At 48.6% G+C, this 21,977-nt stretch overlaps 1 protein-coding gene across 1 annotated transcript in view; it reads left to right on the top strand.

Moving 5' to 3' along the window:
• Positions 1–3,125: 3,125 nt before the first annotated feature.
• Positions 3,126–21,977, top strand: part of Tmem233 (transmembrane protein 233) — a 45,686-nt gene continuing 26,834 nt past the window's right edge. The window contains exon 1 of the mRNA XM_075981847.1: positions 3,126–3,495. Coding sequence (XP_075837962.1) covers positions 3,229–3,495 — 267 coding nt within the window. The 5' untranslated portion in view covers positions 3,126–3,228. The remainder of the gene's footprint in view (positions 3,496–21,977) is intronic.

Below are 21,977 nucleotides of genomic sequence, written 5' to 3'. Positions count from 1 at the left end.
TCTCTGTATGGCTCTCTCTGTGTCTCTCTCTCTCTGTGTCTCTCTCTCTGTGTGTCTCTCTGTGTGTCTCTCTCTATATGGCTCTCTCTGTGTCTCTCTCTCTGTGTGTCTCTCTCTGTGTCTCTCTCTGTATGGCTCTCTCTGTGTCTCTCTCTCTGTGTCTCTCTCTCTGTGTGTCTCTCTCTGTGTCTCTCTCTGTATGGCTCTCTCTGTGTCTCTCTCTGTGTGTGTCTCTCTCTGTGTGTCTCTCTCTGTGTCTCTCTCTGTGTCTCTCTCTCTCTGTGTCTCTCTCTCTGTGTGTCTCTCTGTGTGTCTCTCTCTGTGTCTCTCTCTCTGTGTCTCTCTCTCTGTGTGTCTCTCTCTGTGTCTCTCTCTGTATGGCTCTCTCTGTGTCTCTCTCTCTGTGTCTCTCTCTCTGTGTGTCTCTCTCTGTGTCTCTCTCTGTATGGCTCTCTCTGTGTCTCTCTCTGTGTGTGTCTCTCTCTGTGTGTCTCTCTCTGTGTCTCTCTCTGTGTCTCTCTCTCTCTGTGTCTCTCTCTCTGTGTGTCTCTCTGTGTGTCTCTCTCTGTGTCTCTCTCTCTGTGTCTCTCTCTGTGTGTGTCTCTCTCTGTGTCTCTCTCTGTATGGCTCTCTCTGTGTCTCTCTCTGTGTGTGTCTCTCTCTGTGTGTGTCTCTCTCTGTATGGCTCTCTCTGTGTCTCTCTCTGTGTGTGTCTCTCTCTGTGTCTCTCTCTGTGTCTCTCTCTGTGTGTGTCTCTCTCTGTATGGCTCTCTCTGTGTCTCTCTCTCTGTGTCTCTCTCTCTGTGTCTCTCTCTGTGTCTCTCTCTGTATGGCTCTCTCTGTGTCTCTCTCTGTGTGTGTCTCTCTCTGTGTCTCTCTCTGTATGGCTCTCTCTGTGTCTCTCTCTGTGTGTGTCTCTCTCTGTGTCTCTCTCTGTGTGTCTCTCTCTGTGTCTCTCTCTGTGTCTCTCTCTCTCTGTGTCTCTCTCTGTGTGTCTCTCTCTGTGTCTCTCTCTGTGTCTCTCTCTCTCTGTGTCTCTCTCTCTGTGTCTCTCTCTGTATGGCTCTCTCTGTGTCTCTCTCTGTGTCTCTCTCTGTGTGTCTCTCTCTGTGTCTCTCTCTGTGTCTCTCTCTGTGTGTCTCTCTGTGTCTCTCTCTGTGTCTCTCTCTGTGTCTCTCTCTCTCTGTGTCTCTCTCTGTATGGCTCTCTCTGTGTCTCTCTCTGTGTCTCTCTCTGTGTCTCTCTCTGTGTGTCTCTCTCTGTGTCTCTCTCTGTGTCTCTCTCTGTATGGCTCTCTCTGTGTCTCTCTCTGTATGGCTCTCTCTGTGTCTCTCTCTGTGTCTCTCTCTGTGTCTCTCTCTGTGTGTCTCTCTCTGTGTCTCTCTCTGTGTCTCTCTCTGTGTGTCTCTCTCTGTGTCTCTCTCTGTGTCTCTCTCTGTGTCTCTCTCTCTCTGTGTCTCTCTCTGTATGGCTCTCTCTGTGTCTCTCTCTGTGTCTCTCTCTGTGTCTCTCTCTGTGTGTCTCTCTCTGTGTCTCTCTCTGTGTCTCTCTCTGTCTCTGTGTCTCTCTCTGTGTCTCTCTCTGTATGGCTCTCTCTGTGTGTCTCTCTCTGTGTCTCTCTCTGTGTGTCTCTCTCTGTGTCTCTCTCTGTGTCTCTCTCTGTGTGTCTCTCTCTGTATGGCTCTCTCTGTGTCTCTCTCTGTCTCTGTGTCTCTCTCTGTGTCTCTCTCTCTGTGTCTCTCTCTGTGTCTCTCTCTGTGTGTGTCTCTCTCTGTGTCTCTCTCTCTGTGTCTCTCTCTGTGTCTCTCTTATGTTTCTGTGTATGTGTCCTCTGTCTCTCCCTTTGCCTCTAGGTCTCTGTGTCTCACTGGATTGGCAGTTCAGAGAAGCAAAGAGGTGAGTCCAGTTAAGTATGACCTCCATGCTTTGTAAGCAAGAGCGTCCTAGACAATGATGTTCATGTTCTGAGAGAGCCGTGATGATTAATACCTCTGAGTATGGTGATCTAACTGCTTTTGAAATCATGTGTGTTAGTGTTATTATCATTTTTATGGTCCTACCAAGCTCCGAATATCTGGATTTCAGATGAAATATCTGTGACAGTGAATTCTGGGTCTGAGATACTGCATAATCCTTTCCAATCATTTCTTCTCTAAGAAACCAGAATCCTGAACGACGCTAACATTTATTGAGCATATACATTTTCCTGGCTTTCTGTGCAATCTCACGCCTTCTGGCAATGTCCAGGTAAGGCATGAACCATGACACACAAACTCTTTTTCAAATGTAGAAATTGGGTAAGGTGATGGGGACTTTATCCTGTGACCAAGCTGCGTCTAGTCAGAGTCTCAGTTCCGATTTCTTGGGAATGGCTGAGATCTTAACACAGCTATTTTCTTGGCCCCAGGAACCAAAGCCCATCTCTCTGTCTCTCTGTCTCTGTCTCTCTGTCTCTCTCTGTGTGTCTCTCTCTCTGTCTCTCTCTCTGTCTCTCTCTGTCTCTCTCTCTCTCTCTTTTTCTCTCTCTCTCTCTCTCTCTCTCCCCCTCCCCCATCCGTTCAGGTTGCAGACACCAGCCAAAACCACCACCTGTCTCCCATATAAGAGGAAAAATAGAGAGAAGGACCTCCTTGTTTCTACTGCGGTGGAGGGGGGCGGGTGCGGAAGGTACCTGCTCCAGACGCCTGAGCCTGCGGAGGCGTGAGAAGGGTAGTATAAAGTATAAAAACTGTTATCGACTGGATAGGGGATCATACTCCCGCTAATGATTCAAATTCAGTGGTGTTTTAAAAGGTGAGCCCGCCCTTTGAAGCCTGCAACACCTCCCCCACCCCCACCCCCGGACCAGTTTAAATCTTAAAAGGTCCTGCTTCCTCTTTTCCTGAGCCGGTTCTTGCAAACTTCTCAGTGCATCCACTGAAGTGTCTCTAGGTGTGAGGGAAGTTAGTGTCTCCCGCTGCTCCTCTGCCTCTAAGTGAGACAGATCCTGTCTGTCCGTCCGTAGGTCCGCGTCGAGGTCCCCCCCACCCCCACCCCGCGCGCCCGTCGTCCCTCTCGCCCCCGCCTCCTTTCCCTGCTTTCTCCCTCCCTCCTTCTTTCTGGGGAGGCTCTTGGCGTAGGTCCCTGAGCCCAGCCGGGTACAGGCAAAGGACCGACCTACGCGAGAGGAGTGCAGTCACATCTCCCTTGAGGCTGGAGCTACAAGCTTTTCAAGAGCGTCAGCTCACCATGAGCCGACAGCCACAGCCTCAGCTTGCGCGAACTTCGCGCTCCTCTTCCCTCCCGGTGTCACCAGCGACTTCGCCCATGTCCCAGTATGTGTCCCGCATAGATTCCAAGGGAGCATTGGACAGCAGCAGCCCCGAAGCCAACACGGAAGATGACAAGACCGAAGAGGACATTCCTACACCCAAGAACTATCTGTGGCTCACCATTGTCGCGTGTTTTTGCCCAGCGTACCCAGTCAATATCGTAGCTTTGGTCTTCGCAATCATGGTAAGTGGGGTTGATATCAAAAGCAGCTGCAAAGGAAAGATCCTGGCGGCGCGGTCTCTCATGGACTTTTTGTGCTGGGTTTTGGTGTACACACCTCTTCCTTGCCTTTCTTCTGCTCAATATTATCAGCCTCCGCAGCACAGAGTCTAGCCAAGCCTTCGGGTGGCAGAAACAACTTGGCGCTCACTTTCCCCGCGCTCCCTCTCCAAGTTCCCTATCCCCAACTGCTTTCCTAGGACCTTACCGAGTGTGCCCTACGCTCTGAGCTAGCAGGCTGTACGTCCCGGGCTTGGCCACACTGGTGCCCCTGCCCTCTAAGCCCCCAAAGTTGCCCTGTGTTAGGCAAGCTCTTTTTCTTTGCCGGCATTGGGCTCTGCCTCCATGGGGTCCTCCCTGAACTTGCCCCACTTTGCCCAGAATGTTTTCTGTAGGGTCAAAGTTCCTTCTGTTTCTTCCTGCACCCAGCACCCCTCCCTTGCCTCTCTCTGGCACCTGTTTTCCAGCTCTCTGGAAGTTGTCACCCGGACATTTCCACAGGACTTTCTTGACTGTGCCTTGCGCTCCTTTCACAAGGAAAAAGGCGGCTTGCTTTTTATTCTCCCTCAGTTTGTCCTAGACTGTCCCCACTTTGCTGCACACGAACCTTGTCGCACTATTTCCAGGAACCCCTCCACCACTCTGTCCTGTGCCCAGAGCCCCCAGCCAGTGCACTTGAGGACTCCTCCATGCAGCTGCACCCTGGGGCTCAGCTCTGTTGCCCTCTTCAATGCTCCCAAGAACCAGATCCTCTCTTATTGACTAGAGCAGCTGGTCCCGGTGGTGGCAGGTGAAATTTACATAGACGCTGTCCCGCTGCTGTCCCTGGACAACCCCAGCAGTTCCGTGCTCCCTCCCCCATAGGCCCACTTCTCCTGCAGCTAGCCAATGCAACTCCCACCCAAGGCGGGACTAAGATTGGCCACCTGTAAAACCTAACCTGGGCACAGCAGCGATTCCATTTATACCTACTCACTGACCTTCCCCACATCTGGCTGATTGCACCAGCGTGCAAGTGCGCAATCGCTGCAGTTTTTGGCTTGGTTCAAATCCCAGTCACACCACTTGTTAGTCCTAAGGTGACCAGAAATGGGTGCAGATCTCTAAACCTAGGTTTCTTTGTAAAACGGGGATTATCATAGCTATATTTCAGGGTGATTGTAAGTATTAATGAGATAACTGTGACATACCTAGAATGGTGCCCAGCATCACAATACTAATATCAATAATAATAATAATAATAATTTCCTTATTCAAATGTTACTTCATGAGACCTGGCTATAAGTTTAAAACAAAAGACACTCCCCTCCTCCATCAAGCTGAAGGTGCCCCTTCCCTTTCGCTTCCAGAGCAAGATCCTTCTCTCCACCTAATATAGTGTTTGACTTTTAAGGTTTGATCTGGGGGGAAGCACATACAGCGCGTGAGTGGAGGTCAGAGGTCAAAGGACCACTCACCTTTTAGGTGAGTTCTGGGGATGGGACTTGGGTCGCCATGCTTGCACAGCAGGCGCCTGCTGGCTGGACTATCTCACTGACCCTTTATTTTTTACTATATCTGCTGCCTGTGTCGCCTCATTACACAAACTGCCAGCTCTGTGAGGTTGGAGATATTTACCATGTTTGTTAGTGGGTGCTGCAGAAGCAATCACAAGAGGCTCTGACACACAGATAAACTTAGGAAATATTACAAAACGAAGGCATGGGTGAAGGAGTAGGTGTTGAAGGATTCACATGTCCGTTTTGCTCCTGTTTCAAAGTCCAGGAAGTTGAAGTTATCACACCCTTCCAGTAGGACCAACCAGCTGACTTCCCCACTTCCTTCCTCTCCCTGGGTATCTGATCCTGGGTTGGTTTGGGGTTTTGTTTTTATTTTCCTAGAGGCTGGAAGAGTTGTAGGCTGCCAGACTCTCCCAGCAGCAGCCTCTCAGCCTGGCACCAGTGCCCACATTCCATCCTGGTTTATTGGTGAAGCAGCTAATTTACCCTTCCGGGTGCCACTTTGGGGAAACCCCTACAGAGGCTTTCCCTCTCTCTTGCTGGTCGGAACTCAGCCACCAGCTGGCGGTGACAGGCTGGATGCTAGTGCTGCAGCTGGGAGCTGGAGCTGAGGCTTGGAATGGAAGGAAGCCTCTCTTTGTCCCATCACTTCCCAAGCTTTTCTCCAGAGCTTGACAGCATGATAGCATTTGACTGTCAGAAAGCTGTAGGAAAGTTCCATACATTTTTTTAAAATGTTTTGGTTGTTGATCTGAAAAGTGGGGATAGGATGTTGGTGTGTGTTGCTGTTGTTTGCTTCAGTTGAGGGTTTTAATTTTGCTTTTCTTTGTTTGTGTGGGTGCCTGTGCCTGGGATATGGGAGGGGAAGAGGTCAGAGACAACAGTGTGGAGTTGCTTCTCTCCCTCCACCTTTTCGTGGGTTCTGGGGGTTGAACTCTGGTCTTCAGCTTTGTGTGGCAAGTGCTTCACCCGCTATCTGTCTTGCCAGCGGTAGTTTTGTTGTTTCTTTGTTTCAGGCTTGGGGTTTGTAGGTAGCTATGCGGGTGGTGCTGTTTTGAGACAAAGTTTCACTTTAGAGTCCAGACTAGCTTTGAATATGAGCCTCCTGCCTCCACCTCTTGAGTTGCTGGGTTGACAGGTCCATGCCATGGCACCTGCCTTGTGTACGCTGTTTAACACTGGGTAGTAGAGTCATATGGATGCGACAAAATATATCTGGCAATCATGTAGAGCCTGCAGCATTGTATTGGGTATGTGTAACAGTCGTGTCATGGATGGGGAGGTAGGTTTGGTGTCTGGAGGCACCAGGCTACATATGGAAACAAGCAGAATATGAAACAATTGAAGGTAAAAATCTAAACAGCCCCACCTACTTGCTTGCTATTGTGTATTCTCTAAAGTATCAGAAGCAATTGCTCATTCAAGAAGCGTAACACAGACAGGATTGATAAATTTCATGAGGATGGTTCCAAAGGGCAAAGAGAAAAAGTCGTGCAGAGGAAGGTGAGCGTCTGAGTGTGTTATAAAGTTGTTGAGAGGAGAGAGGGGAATTTTATTTGTTCAAAGGTCCGTGTCTAACAAAGACTTTACGGCTGGCATGACATCACGAGAGTGGGAAAAGTGAGAAAGACCCGGACAAATGGGCTTTCTTGTAGACCCAATCTCACCATTTCTCACGAACACATCAGTATATCGGTCATATGATGGGGTTTATTCATGAGGGTAACACCTTGTTTGCCTTCTAAAAGCACAATCACTCTTTTATTTTTTTCAATTGTTTTTATAGAGCTATATATTTTTCCTCAGATTCCCTCCCTTCCCCCCCTTCCCCTTCTCCCTTCTCCCATGATCCCCACACTCCCAATTTACTCAGGAGATCTTGTCTTTTTTTACTTCCCATATAGATTAGATCCATGTATGTCTCTCTCGGGGTCCTGTTTGTTGTCTAGGTTCTCTGGGGTTGTGAATTGTAGGCTGGGTTTTCTTTGCTTTATTTCTAAAAGCCACTTATGAGTGAGTACATATGATATTTGTCTTTCTGGGTCTGGGTTACCTCACTCAATATGATGTTTTTTAGATCCATCCATTTGCCCACAAATTTCAAGATATCATTATTTTTCCCCGCTGTGTAGTACTCCATTGTGTAAATGTACTGCATCTTCTTTATCCATTCAGTTGAGGGGCATTTGGGTTGTTTCCATGTTCTGGATATGACAAACAATGCTGCTATGAACATAGTTGAGTACATGTCCTTGTGGTATTATTGAGCATCCTTTGGGTATATACCCAAAAGCGGTATTTCTGGGTCTTGTGGAAGGTTGTTTCCTAATTTTCTGAGAAATTGCCATACTGATATCCAAAGTGGCTGTACCAGTTTGCACTCCCACCAGCAATTCAAGAGTGTTCCCTTTACCCCATATCCTCTCCAGCACAAGCTATCATTGGTGTTTTTTATCTTGGCCATTCTTACAATTGTAAGATGGAGTCTCAGAGTTGTTTTGATTTGCATTTCTCTGATGACTAAGGATGTTGAGCATTTCCTTAAGTGTCTTTCAGCCATTTTAGATTCCTCTGTTGAGAGTTCTCTGTTTAGGACTGTACTCCATTTTTTTCCTCCATTATTTGTTCTTTTGGTGTCCAATTTCTTGAGTTCTTTGTATATTTTGGAGATCAGCCCTCTGTCTGATGTGGGGTTGGCGAAGATCTTTCCCATTCTGTAGGCTGCCGCTTTGTCTTGTTGACCATGTCCTTTGCTTTACAGAAGCTTTTCAGTTCCAGGAGGTTTCATTTGTTAATTGTTTCTCTCAGTGTCTGAACGTACAGCCTCTTGATAGTTCATAGTGGGGCCTAAATTCCAACTTAAGAGTTGATGAGATACCATATCCAAACCATAAAAAATCGTCCAATCCTGCCACGGATGCACAGGATTTGAGGTGTCTTGTGATGTCCTGTCCTGGCTGTTTTCCAGTCTCACTCAATCATAAATTCATAACAAGTATAGCAATATTCAGGGGGTCTCCGCTGGGAGTTGTACATTTCCCATAAAAACATTTGGAAATGTTGGGGAGCTTCTATAGGGGATTTGGGCATTCATGAGAAGAGTCAAAATATGAGCATCCAGCAATGCTTCAGTTTTTCTCTCAATGCTGAACTTTCTCTCAATGCTCAATACTTGGGCATAAGCCGAGTAACAACAGCACCCCATTGCTGCTTCCTGTTCATGTGATCAAACCCTCTGACCAAAGGCGACATGGGGAAGAGAGGGCTTATTTCAGCTTGTAATTCATGATCTTCCTCCAAGACGGCAGGGTCACGGCCATCGCAGCTTCATTTTCTTTTGCTGTGATGAAATGTCCTGATCAAAAGCAACTTGGGAGGAAAGGATTTATTTGGTTTTCACCTCTAGGTCACAACCTATCATTGAGTAGAGTAGGAAAAAAAGTCAAGGTAGGAACCTGAAGACAGGAGCCATTGAGAAACACTGCTTGACGACTCTCTCACTGGCCTGTGCTCAGTAGCTTTCTTATGCAGCAGCCTAAGTCCACCTGCCTAGGGATGATGATGCCCACAATGAGCCTGGCCCTCCTACATCAAATAACAATCAAGACAATTCCCCCACAGACATACGCAGAGGCCAGATTGATTTGGCTAATTCCCCACCCAGTTGAGACTCCCTCAAATGACACTGGCTGAGTCAAATTGACAACCAGTGATAATTCTAATTGAAAAAAAAAAACAGTATAGTGGAAGATGGTGTGAACATAGATGTGCTGAAAATATTGAAAAGATTCCGAAAAACCAGTTTTAAAAATGGTTAATAAGAAAAAATGCAAGCAGCCTCAAAACAATCAAAACCTGCGCTATTAAGCCAAGCCCGAGGAGCATCGAGGAGCAGTCTATGACATGTAATTACATGTTGAAGTGGGTTCATGGGAGTTAAACCTCGATTGTTCAAGCTGTGGGGATCTGTGTTCTAACACCCGTTGTGGAACCAGGGAGTCCTGGTTTAAGATTCACCGTCCACCGGTCAGTGGCAGGTCAGTGACGGTGCTGTATTAGAATGCTGACGCGCTCAGCGCCGCCTGTGGTGGAAGCATGGACATTCTCAATACGCCGAAAGAGTACTTGCCAAAAGTGTGCTTAACTCTACTCAACATGGAGAGTGGTGGGCTGCGTGACTTTTCCTAGGGTGGCGTGGAGAAATGCTCTTCTTCCCAGGCAGGGCACCAATGGCAGATTAAAAAGTTAATTCCACCCAGGCCTAGCTTAGCCAATCTGTGAGTTTGGGGTTGCTTACAGGAACATGGATGACTCCAAAGCTGCTGCATCACTAAGAAGCCCAAAGTTCCCTCCTCCCTGCTAGAATGAGTTACTGCGAACCCGCACTGCATCTCGACTGGAATTAGAGCACAGCACCCTCCTTGGGGCAGGTGCAGCCCCGAACCAGGGCATGCAGCTTGGCAAGTGGAGCACAGGCTGGCCTTCAGTCCCCAGTTATTTCTATTTATTACGTCTGAAAGGAGCCCCACAATTTCTCAGCATAGCCCTCCACCTGGAGAAAGAATGTCTGCCAATTCAACAAATATCCCTATGCTAGACTTGTTCCAGGCGCCAGCACCGCCCCCTCTTTCTACTGTGCTATTAAGACCAGCAAGGTCTCTCTATAGATCTGGAAGAAGTGAGGTCCCCTGTGGGTTGTGAGACTGCTGACACATTTGGGGTGAGGTCACCATCTACAGTATTATAACTGGAATTCGATGGCTGCCTCAGAAGACTGTGGCTGAGTCCATTCTAAGCCTCCATCCTTCTTGACATCCTGTTGCAATGGCTTCGAGACTGGCCTACACAGTCACTGCAGTCATGGGTAAAGAACAGACCATGACTTCTGACCGGATAGCTTCCCACCTTCTTCTGCCAGGATTCTCCTTTTACACCTTCAGAGCCTCTGCACAGACTCCAGTGAGGTTCAGATCCTGTGCTGTTTGTCATTTATAATTTTATGTAAGTGTCTCAATCTTTCTGAAGGTTGGGCTTTTTAGCCCTGTAAGATGGGGGCTGTGATGGTACTTAGCCAAGTACACTTGTCCAGACTAAAAGATGGACATTTGAAATTTTCCGTTTTTGCTTACAATGCAAGCAGAACACAGTAGTGAACCTGGTGATGGTGGGGATGATGATAGAGATGGCGGGGATGGGGATAGAGATGGTGGGGATGGTGATAGAGATGGTGGGGATGGTGATAGAGATGGTGGGGTGGGGATAGAGACAGTGGGGATGGGGATAGAGATGGCGGGGATGGTGATAGAGATGGTGGGGATGGAGATAGAGATGGTGGGGATGGTGATAGAGATGGTGGGGATGGGGATAGAGATGGTGGGGATGGGGATAGAGACGGTGGGGATGGGGATAGAGATGGTGGGGATGATGGAGATGGCGGGGATGAGGATAGAGATGGTGGGGATGGTGATAGAGATGGTGGGGATGGGGATAGAGATGGTGGGGATGGGGATAGAGATGATGGGATGGGGATAGAGATGGTGGGGATGGGGATAGAGATGGTGGGGATGGTGATAGAGATGGTGGGGATGGTGATAGAGACAGTGGGGATGGGGATAGAGATGGTGGGGATGGTGATAGAGATGGTGGGGATGGGGATAGAGATGGTGGGGATGGGGATAGAGATGGCGGGGATGGAGATAGAGATGGTGGGGATGGTGATAGAGATGGTGGGGATGGGGATAGAGGTGGTGGGGATAGGGATAGAGATGGTGGGGATGGGGATAGAGATGGTGGGGATGGGGATAGAGATGGTGGGGATGGGGATAGAGATGGTGGGGATGGGGATAGAGATGGCGGGGATGGTGATAGAGATGGTGGGGATGGTGATAGAGATGGCGGGGATGGAGATAGAGATGGTGGGGATGGGGATAGAGATGGTGGGGATGGGGATAGAGATGGTGGGGATGGGGATAGAGATGGCGGGGATGGGGATAGAGATGGTGGGGATGGGGATAGAGACAGTGGGGATGGGGATAGAGATGGTGGGGATGGTGATAGAGATGGCGGGGATGGTGATAGAGATGGTGGGGATGGGGATAGAGATGGCGGGGATGGGGATAGAGATGGCGGGGATGGTGATAGAGATGGCGGGGATGGAGATAGAGATGGTGGGGTGGGGATAGAGACGGTGGGGATGGGGATAGAGATGGTGGGGTGGGGATAGAGGTGGTGGGGATGGGGATAGAGACGGTGGGGATGGGGATAGAGACGGTGGGGATGGGGATAGAGACGGTGGGGATGGGGATAGAGATGGTGGGGATGGGGATAGAGACGGTGGGGATGGGGATAGAGACGGTGGGGATGGGGATAGAGATGGTGGGGATGGGGATAGAGATGGTGGGGATGGTGATAGAGATGGTGGGGATGGGGATAGAGACGGTGGGGATGGGGATAGAGACAGTGGGGATGGTGATAGAGATGGCGGGGATGGTGATAGAGATGGCGGGGATGGGGATAGAGATGATGGGATGGGGATAGAGATGGTGGGGATGGGGATAGAGATGGTGGGGATGGGGATAGAGATGGTGGGGATGGTGATAGAGATGGTGGGGATGGTGATAGAGATGGCGGGGATGGGGATAGAGATGATGGGATGGGGATAGAGATGGTGGGGATGGTGATAGAGATGGCGGGGATGGGGATAGAGATGATGGGATGGGGATAGAGATGGTGGGGATGGGGATAGAGATGGTGGGGATGGGGATAGAGATGATGGGATGGGGATAGAGATGGTGGGGATGGGGATAGAGATGATGGGATGGGGATAGAGATGGTGGGGATGGTGATAGAGATGGCGGGGATGGGGATAGAGATGATGGGATGGGGATAGAGATGGTGGGGATGGGGATAGAGATGATGGGATGGGGATAGAGATGGTGGGGATGGTGATAGAGATGGCGGGGATGGGGATAGAGATGATGGGATGGGGATAGAGATGGTGGGGATGGTGATAGAGATGGTGGAGATGGTGATAGAGATGGTGGGGATGGGGATAGAGACGGTGGGGATGGGGATAGAGACAGTGGGGATGGGGATAGAGATGGTGGGGATGGTGATAGAGATGGCGGGGATGGGGATAGAGATGGTGGGGATGGGGATAGAGACGGTGGGGATGGGGATAGAGACAGTGGGGATGGGGATAGAGATGGTGGGGATGGTGATAGAGATGGCGGGGATGGTGATAGAGATGGTGGGGATGGGGATAGAGACGGTGGGGATGGGGATAGAGACAGTGGGGATGGGGATAGAGATGGTGGGGATGGTGATAGAGATGGCGGGGATGGGGATAGAGATGATGGGATGGGGATAGAGATGATGGGATGGGGATAGAGATGATGGGATGGGGATAGAGATGGTGGGGATGGTGGTGGTGGAGATGGTGATAATGAAGATGGTGGTGATGGTGGTTGTGACGGTGTCTATAGACAAGGTACAAGTCATTACTTTTCCCAGGAGAAATTCTGTTTTGCTGTGTGACTAAAAAATCTGATATTAATAAAAGCAACAACATGCCTTCTGAATAAGTATTTCTTACAGCCTAAAGGTAAATTTAAAGCTAAACTAAAATACACTAATAACCTTCAGCTCCGCATGGAATACAGAAAGTTCTTGTTTTTCTTACTCTGATCTGAAACCACTTAAAGTGCTGGTAGGTGAACTTAAAAGTACATATGCACCCAAAGACAGACTAAGAGTACAGGGAAAGGAAAGACAGAGAGGTGAATGGTTAAGCACTGACTGACTGTACACAATGTACCACTGTGAAATCTAGACCCTACGGACTGCCCAAGACGAAAAAGCCAATTTTACCTGCAAAACTCTAAGGAGATTCAGAAATTAGAGGTATCAGAATATATTGCCTTTGAAGGTAATTAAAAAGAAACGATACAGATGAAGAAAAGGGAAATCTCTGAAAGCATGTTCAAGATGTCATGAGGGAGCTGGAGCCATGACTCAGTGCTTTAGAGAACTTGTTCTTACAGAGGACAGAGGTTCGATTCCCGGAATCCACATGGCAGCTCAGCAAACTCCCTGAAAAACCAGTTGCAGATACTCTGACACCTCTGTTTTTTTTTATTTATTTATTTATTAAAGATTTCTGTCTCCTCCCCGCCACCGCCTCCCATTTCCCTTCCCCTCCCCCGATTAAGTCCCCCTCCCTCATCAGCTCGAAGAGCAATCAGGGTTCCCTGATCTGTGGGAAGTCCAAGGACCACCCACCTCCATCCAGGTCTAGTAAGGCGAGCATCCAAACTGCTTAGGCTCCCACAAAGCCAGTGCGTGCAGTAGGATCAAAAACCTATTGCCATTGTTCTTGAGTTCTCAGTAGTCCTCATTGTCCGCTATGTTCAGAGAGTCCGGTTTTATCCCATGCTTTTTCAGACCCGGGCCAGCTGGCCTTGGTGAGTTCCCGATAAAACATCCCCATTGTCTCAGTGTGTGGGTGCACCCCTTGCGGTCCTGAGTTCCTTGCTCGTGCTCCGTCTCATTCTGCTCCTGATTTGGACCTTGAGATTTCTGTCTGACACCTCTTCTGAACTCCAAAGGTACCAGGCACTCATGTGGTGCACACACACATAGGCAGGCAAAATACCAGTCCACATAAATGAGTAAATAAATCTCTTTTCAAACAAGGAAACCAGAAGAAATCTAGACAACATCTATAGCCCTATGAAGCCAGGCAACTGCATCCTCAGCAACCGTGACCAAAGGTGGATTTGTTTTCTGGTGAGGGTTAACAGAAGGTGACTAGTCACAAGGCAGGGTAGAGAGTAGAAATCGGGATTAATGGAAAGTTCAACAAGGACGCTCTTAGCCCAACTCCACTGACACCCAGATAGGGGACGGGAGGATTTCTGTCCAACGATGTGACCAGTTACAGCACAAAAGTGTCTTTGGGGGTTGTGTTAATTGCCAACCTTAGGCTACGGCCAATACCTGACACAAGAGAAAAGGTGGCTTATTCTGACGCAGAGTTGGGGGTGCGCTCCAACATGGAGAAGGCGCTGAGGCAGGAGCTCACACTGTAGCCACGGTCTGAGTCTAGGCTGTGCCCCACAGACTCATGGTTTGAGCCTTTGTCCCAGGCTGATGGTGAACTTTTGGAAAGATGTGGCATGTTTATGAAGTGAAGGCTAGCCTATGGAAGGAGGTCAGTAGGTGTGGGCCTGTGGAGGTTGTATCTGGCTCCTGTACACTCCCTATGCTTCCTGGTCTGCCGTGGTGTGAACAACACCCACTGCACACCCCACTGCCGGGAACAGAGCTCACTCTCCTGCCGCCATGGCTGAACCGAGACTGAGCCAAATTCAATCTCTCCTCCCTTGAGGCATTTCTAGTAGGTACTGTGGTCATAGCAACGTGGAAATAACTAATATACATAGAATCCAGCAAAGGCATTCAATGTAGAAAAGAAGCAAAGATATATACCACTGCAATCAAGACAATTGGCTTTAGAAACCAACAGAAGACACCATTGAAAATGGATGCTCAGGCCAAAGTCATTTGCAGGAAGCCACAGAAGTTCCATGAACTTGACCACACCTTCTCGGGATGACAAGATTTGTGGTCGTAAAGAAAACAAATAACCGCAGAATGAAATACAAACTGAGCTCTGTCTTCTTTCCATTTGGCCCAGGGTCTACCAGGCACTGGATCATCCATCCATCAAAACTGGGTTCCAGCCAGGCAGTGGTGGCACACTCCTGTAATCCCAGCACTTGGCAGGCAGATTTCTGTGAGTTCAGGGCCAGCCTGGTCTAACAAGAGCTAGTTCCAGGACAGGCTCCAAAGCTACAGAGAAACCTTGTCTTAAAAAAAAGAAAGAAAGAAAGAAAGAAAGAAAGAGAGAGAGAGAGAGAGAGAGAGAGAGAGAGAAAGAAAGAAAGAAAGAAAGAAAGAAAGAAAAGAAGAGAAGAGAAAAGAAGAGAAAAGAAAAGAAAAGAAAAGAAAAGAAAAAGAAAACTGGTTTCAGGTGAATATCAGTTCGGTTGCCTGGTCTACATGGTGACTTCCAGGACAGCCAGGGTTATGTAGAGGGACCCTGTTTCAAACCACACACAAAAGAAAGTATAGAAAGTATGGTGGTGGCACGCCTTTCATCTCAGCACTAGGGAGGCTGAGGCAGACAGATCTCTGAGTCTGAGGCCAGCCTGGTCTACTTAGGGAGTTCCAGGCCTGTCATGGTTATATATAATGAGACCCTGTCTAGAAAAAATAAAGATTATGAACACCTGTGACTTCTTTCCTATTTATTTCTGTGTGTGGAGTCTGAAGCCCCGAGGAGCATGTAGGCGGTCCCAGAGGATAAAGATCTGACTGGTCTGCCATCATTTGAAAGTGTTCCTCTAGGCATGCGCCGACCTTATGAATCCCTGCACACTGTCTGAGCAGCCCCTGCCTCATCATTTCCAAAGTCTGATCACTGTGTGGGAGTGAACATCTGTCCTTAGGAACCTAGAATCCAGCTACTATGGCGGCCCTTTTGATCTGCGACCACAGATGTGGAATACAAATATTTCAAAATGGTAATCTATGTTTCTCTACCAAAGAAGACATGTTAAGTCCTGTTCATATTTACTGACAAAATGCTAAAACAGATGGGTTTTTCATAACGTGCATGAACATATATATACACTACAATGTAATATGTGTGCACACGGGCATATATACACACTATAATGTAATATGTGTGTATATATGTGATGTATATTTGTACATATATAATGGCTGATTGTTGAAGTGGGGTTATAGCCATGAAAATCCATTCTGTCACACTGCCAGTGCTTATATACCATTGGAATTACATATAACAGAAGTCAAGGAAGAAAGATGATGGGATTTAAAAAAAAAAAAAGACTAAGACTTCCTTCCAAAAGTAGTAAACACATCTGGATGATGATCAAAATAAGACAGCAAAATGTAAGTGGGATGAGTCACTGAATGGATCGTGGCTGCGGTGGGGTTGACCCTTCCCTAACAAGAAAGCGGTTTCCGACTTACCATGTGTGGAATCTGGTGGCGACACTGAGGACACCTTCAAATATCCACCAAGAGAGGGCCAGGCAGGAGTCACATGGAACACAACGCTTCCCAAACTCCAGTCACCTGAGGAGCTTGTTAGGCGTGAATGCCATTGCTCTCCTAGTGTCCTGTTGTAAAACCACCTCCCTGTTGGCGCCTCTCCCTGTCTTTCTCCTGGCCTCACCTGGGGAGTCACCTGTTTCTTTCACTGTTTGTATCTCAATCCTATATGAACTGAGAAGAAAGTGTCGGTAGTTAGCTCCTTCTATAAAAACTATTCTTTGAAAAGTCTCGGGTTACCGTTGCTGTGCATTGTTGTTCTGAGTGGCTACTGTGGTCCTTGTGATTGGTGTGGCCCTCGTGATTGGTGTGGCCCTCGTGATTGGTGTGGCCCTCGTGATTGGTGTGGCCCTCGTGATTGGTGTGGTCCTTGTGATTGGTGTGGCACTCGTGATTGGTGTGGCCCTCGTGATTGGTGTGGCCCTCGTGATTGGTGTGGCCCTCGTGATTGGTGTGGCCCTCGTGATTGGTGTGGCCCTCGTGATTGGTGTGGCCCTCATGATTGGTGTGGCCCTCGTGATTGGTGTGGCACTTGTGATTGGTGTGGCCCTCATGATTGGTGTGGCCCTCGTGATTGGTGTGGCACTTGTGATTGGTATTTTCCCTGACTATTGGTGCTGTTTTATAACATACAATGTTTTACTTTCTTTGGCATTTTCATAGTAATGTAATTTCACTTGGTATGCATGAAAGTTACTCTCCCTGTCTTAGACTCAGGAAGGTGACACTGGGGGGCAAAATCAAAAACATCGGTCCTTGCACTTTCCGCTCGGTCGCTGGAAACACTGTGATGAGAAGTCACGCACAGCCCTGGATAGGAGCACGGCTCTGAATGCCGTCTCTCTGAATAGACATGCCTTGTCAATACGCGAGCACCCTCTATTGAGTCCTCCCCATCAACCCATGCTGGAGTCCTCCCCATCAACCCATGCTGGAGTCCTCCCCATCAACCATGCTGGAGTCCTCCCCGTCAACCCATGCTGGAGTCCTCCCCATCAACCATGCTGGAGTCCTCCCCATCAACCATGCTGGAGTCCTCCCCATCAACCCATGCTGAAGTCCTCCCCATCAACCCATGCTGGAGTCCTCCCCATCAACCATGCTGGAGTCCTCCCCATCAACCATGCTGGAGTCCTCCCCATCAACCATGCTGGAGTCCTCCCCATCAACCATGCTGGAGTCCTCCCCATCAACCCATGCTGGAGTCCTCCCCATCAACCCATGCTGGAGTCCTCCCCATCAACCCATGCTGGAGTCCTCCCCATCAACCATGCTGGAGTCCTCCCCATCAACCATGCTGGAGTCCTCCCCATCAACCATGCTGGAGTCCTCCCCATCAACCCATGCTGGAGTCCTCCCCATCAACCCATGCTGGAGTCCTCCCTATCAACCATGCTGGAGTACTCCCTATCAACCATGCTGGAGTCCTCCCCATCAACCATGCTGGAGTCCTCCCCATCAACCATGCTGGAGTCCTCCCCATCAACCATGCTGGAGTCCTCCCCATCAACCATGCTGGAGTCCTCCCCATCAACCCATGCTGGAGTCCTCCCCATCAACCCATGCTGGAGTCCTCCCCATCAACCATGCTGGAGTCCTCCCCATCAACCCATGCTGGAGTCCTCCCCATCAACCATGCTGGAGTCCTCCCCATCAACCATGCTGGAGTCCTCCCCGTCAACCATGCTGGAGTCCTCCCCATCAACCATGCTGGAGTCCTCCCCATCAACCCATGCTGGAGTCCTCCCCATCAACCATGCTGGAGTCCTCCCCGTCAACCATGCTGGAGTCCTCCCCGTCAACCATGCTGGAGTCCTCCCCATCAACCATGCTGGAGTCCTCCCCATCAACCCATGCTGGAGTCCTCCCCATCAACCATGCTGGAGTCCTCCCTAACGTTTGGCTTTAATGATGGGCAAAAGGACAATTCTCTTTGTCCTTGAAGATATTTATGGAGCATAAACTACTAAGAGCTGAAATGGAGACAGATAAGCATGAATGAGTTCATGTAATAAGAGGAACTAGACCTTGCCCTCTGGAAGCCCCATCTCAGAATTCCCAAAAATACTTTCAGGCTACGAAACTCAGGACCAAGCAAAATCTAAACAAGAAATCCCCAAATGATCTGAAAATGAAGGCATCATTACTAAAAATATCCACTAAGTGCCCGCATACATCAGGATATTTTGATAGAAGTCAGCTGTCTAGGATTTTGGAGTCTGAAATGCTGACCGACACAGAGTTCTTGCATCCAGTCCAAAGGACTCAGACTGTGATCCGGGGTTAATGTAACCCTACAGGCTGAAAGGATGTAGGGAGAGAGAGAGGCAGAGGGACGGTGGGAGAAACATAGCCAGACAGCGGCAGAGAAAAACTCCACTCCTCCGTAGACACAGAGACAGGGGGTTGAGGGGTAAGAAGGCGGCGGAGCCTTCGGAAAAGAGGAGAGTCAGTTTGTATAAGAGAGCATATGGTGACATAAAGACTTCAGTGTCGCAGCTCACGGATGGCTCAGAGGGTGAACATACTTGCTGCCAAGTCAGACGATCTCAGCTCCACCACTCCATGCCACTTTGGTGCAAGCAGAGAACCAATACCCGATTGTTGTTCTCTGATTTTACATACATACTGTGGCACATGTGACCAACACAAACATACACACTCTTTTTTACTTTATTATATTTTTAAAAAGAAAACAAACTTTTTTTCATTTTACATACCAATCTCAGTTCCTACTCCCTCCCCTCCTTCCCATTCCCTTTACCTAACCTCCCCACACCACCCCCCAACCGCTTCTGGTCTTTTTCATTTTTAAAGGTCAAATATTAGTATATTCAAAATAGCCAGTAGAAAACATTAAGTACCCACGACGGAGGAGATGGTGCCATGGATACAGCACTTGCTCAGTAGGCATGAGGACACGCAGAAGCTGGGCAAGCATGGTGGCCACCTCTATTCCCAGCCCTCAAGGGAGTCTCTCCCGCGAGCTGGCTAACTACATTAGCCAATTGGTAATCTCTGGATATAATTGTGAGACCCTGTGTTAGTAAAAACAGAATAATCCAGGAAGACCCCTGACATCAAGTTCAAGCTTCCACATACGAGCACGCATGTGTACATACATACATGTACAAACGCCACACAAACGCCACATGTGTCAGAGCTACGTAAAGAAAACACTGCTAAGAGATGAAAGCTGAGAAACAGCAACTGAACTGAATGCAAAGCTACCCCGTGGCCTGCTAGAGACTCACCAGCATTGGCAGCAGACTTACTATTTTTGGTCTCCTTGTTAAAAATATGGAAAGTTTTTAATAATTAATTCTTTGAATAATTTAACATAATGCATATTGCTAGCTAGCTCTTACATCTATAATTAACCCATTTCCAGTATTTTATATTTTACCACGAGGCTCGTAGCCTACCAGCAAGATTTCAGCACGTCTGTCTCTGGCAGTGGCTCCACGGCTTCTCCCTTGACTCCACCTCCTCTCTCCCAGCATTCAGTTTAGTTTTCCCCCACCTAGCTCTACTCTACCCTATCACAGGCCTAAGACAGTTTCTTTATTAACCAATGGTATTCAGAGCATACAGAGGGGAATCCCACATCACACTGTCTGTGGGTAAAGCAGACATCCTCAAGACTCCACTTAGTAGAACAATATTAGGTCTCCTCTAGGACCTGTGACCTCTCCAGTCACAGGCTCTGGGCCCTGTGGTGTCAGGCATGAGGTCCTTCTGGGATCCGGGAGGCTTTAGGTTGAATTGGAAAGTGGTCTTGAGATGGATATAAGTATTGATCCCAGATTAGAAATTTGACTCAAGTGTAAAACACCGATGTGTGGCATGAGACACATGTAACGCCATGTTAACGTGTAACGTCAGTCAGAATTACATGTAAGAATTACAGTAAGCTTTGGGTGAAGGGTTGAATGGGAAAGCAGGTCAGAACATGAAACTGTATAAACAGGGAGACCACACACAATTTATCAGTAAAAGTGTCCAGCCACCATCTCTGTGCCCTCACATGCCTGAACACGGATGGAGGGAGAAAAGGCTGGAAGTATTTCCGAATGCCTGTTTCCATGTGCATTTTACCAAGTAAATGAGATCCTTCCAGAGAGTGGCGCACAGTGCCAGGAGAACCAACAAGCAGCATGAGACAGAAGGCAGGCTGAGGCCGTGCTGGAGGAGAGGTCTTATTTCAGAAACAGCGGTAGGTGAAGGCTGAAGGGTGAGATGAGGCTCAGGGCAGAAAGAAGCTATGTGTATCAGAGGTACATATGGTATCACTTAGAATGAGTCTGACTTCTTTCGGAAGGAACCCTGTCATAGAATGGGTCACCTGGTGGAGTGTCCCAAAAGGGGCAGGAGGAGGGGTGGGAGGGAAAACTGGTTGGAATATAAAATGAAATTAAAAAATAAATAAAATTTTTTAAAAACTAGTTTTCAATGGGCCTTTCTTCCGGTCAGCCCTCAGTACAGCCTGTTCCCATATCTAGCACCAGCTCACAGGTTGCTTGAACTGTCAGTGTTAACACAATTTAGGGTAACCTGAGAACGAAGTCCCAATTGAGGGATTGTATGGATTAAATTGGCCTGTGAGCAAATCTATAGAGAATTGTCTTATTAATTGATGCCGGAGGGTCCAGCACACTGTGGGCAGCACCATTCCCTGGGAAGGCACCCCTAGACTGTAAAGTAAATCCGGCTAAGCATGAGACCGAGCAAGCCAGCAAGCAGAGTTCCTCCTTGGTGTCTGCTTCAGTTCCTGCCTCGGCATCCGTTGATGACAGACTGTGACCTGTTCATCTTCCTGCCTCGGTATCCCTTGATGACGGACCATGACCTGTTTATCTTCCTGCCTCGGCATCCCCCGTTGACGGGCAGTGACCTGTTCATCTTCCCGCCTTGGCATCCCCCATTGACAGACTGTAACCTGTTCATCTTCCTGCCTTGGCATCCCCCGTTGACAGACTGTAACCTGTTCATCTTCCTGCCTTGGCATCCCCCGTTGACAGACTGTAACCTGTTCATCTTCCCGCCTTGGCATCCCCCATTGACAGACTGTAACCTGTTCATCTTCCTGCCTTGGCATCCCCCGTTGACAGACTGTGACCTGTTCATCTTCCTGCCTTGGCATCCCTTGGTGAGGGACTGTGACCTGTTCATCTTCCTGCCTTGGCTTCCCTTGGTGACGGACCGTGACCTGTTCACCTTCCTGCCTTGGCTTCCCTTGGTGATGGACTGTTACCTGTTCATCTTCCCGCCTTGGCATGCCCCGTTGACGGGCTGTGATCTGTTCATCTTCCTGCCTCAGCATCCCTTGGTGACAGACCATGACCTGTTCATCTTCCCGCCTTGGCATCCCCCGTTGACAGACTGTGACCTGTAAGCAACAATAAATCCCTTTTCTACCTAAGTTGCTTTGTTTGTGGTATCTGTCACAGAAACAGAATGGAACTAGAACAGGAGGTGTTTCTCAAGGGGCTCCCACAAAACTCCAACCTGCTAATTCTAGCACCTGCTTGGTCTTGCTGCAGCTCCCAGTGAGCACCTAAGGTAGTCATTGTGCCCACTGGCTGTTTCTGAGCCCTGCCACCATCTCCTAACAGGCACTTCTCAGGAAGCAGCTAACCCCTGGGGGCTTTGAAGAAGCTAACATTCCTTCTATCATCTTGATAACACAGTGAGGTGGGTGGGCTTTGATACATCTAAAAAGTTGGGAAGCCATCACCACAGTCCAGTTCCAGCAAACTCATGCTTCAGTAAGGTGTGCAGCTCAGACCTAACCCAGCATGGGGA

The sequence above is a fragment of the Microtus pennsylvanicus genome, chromosome 1 (assembly GCF_037038515.1).
Source record: "Microtus pennsylvanicus isolate mMicPen1 chromosome 1, mMicPen1.hap1, whole genome shotgun sequence".
NCBI lineage: Eukaryota > Metazoa > Chordata > Mammalia > Rodentia > Cricetidae > Microtus > Microtus pennsylvanicus.
Note: the sequence above shows the minus strand (reverse complement) of the source record. Positions and strands in the feature narration are given on the sequence as shown.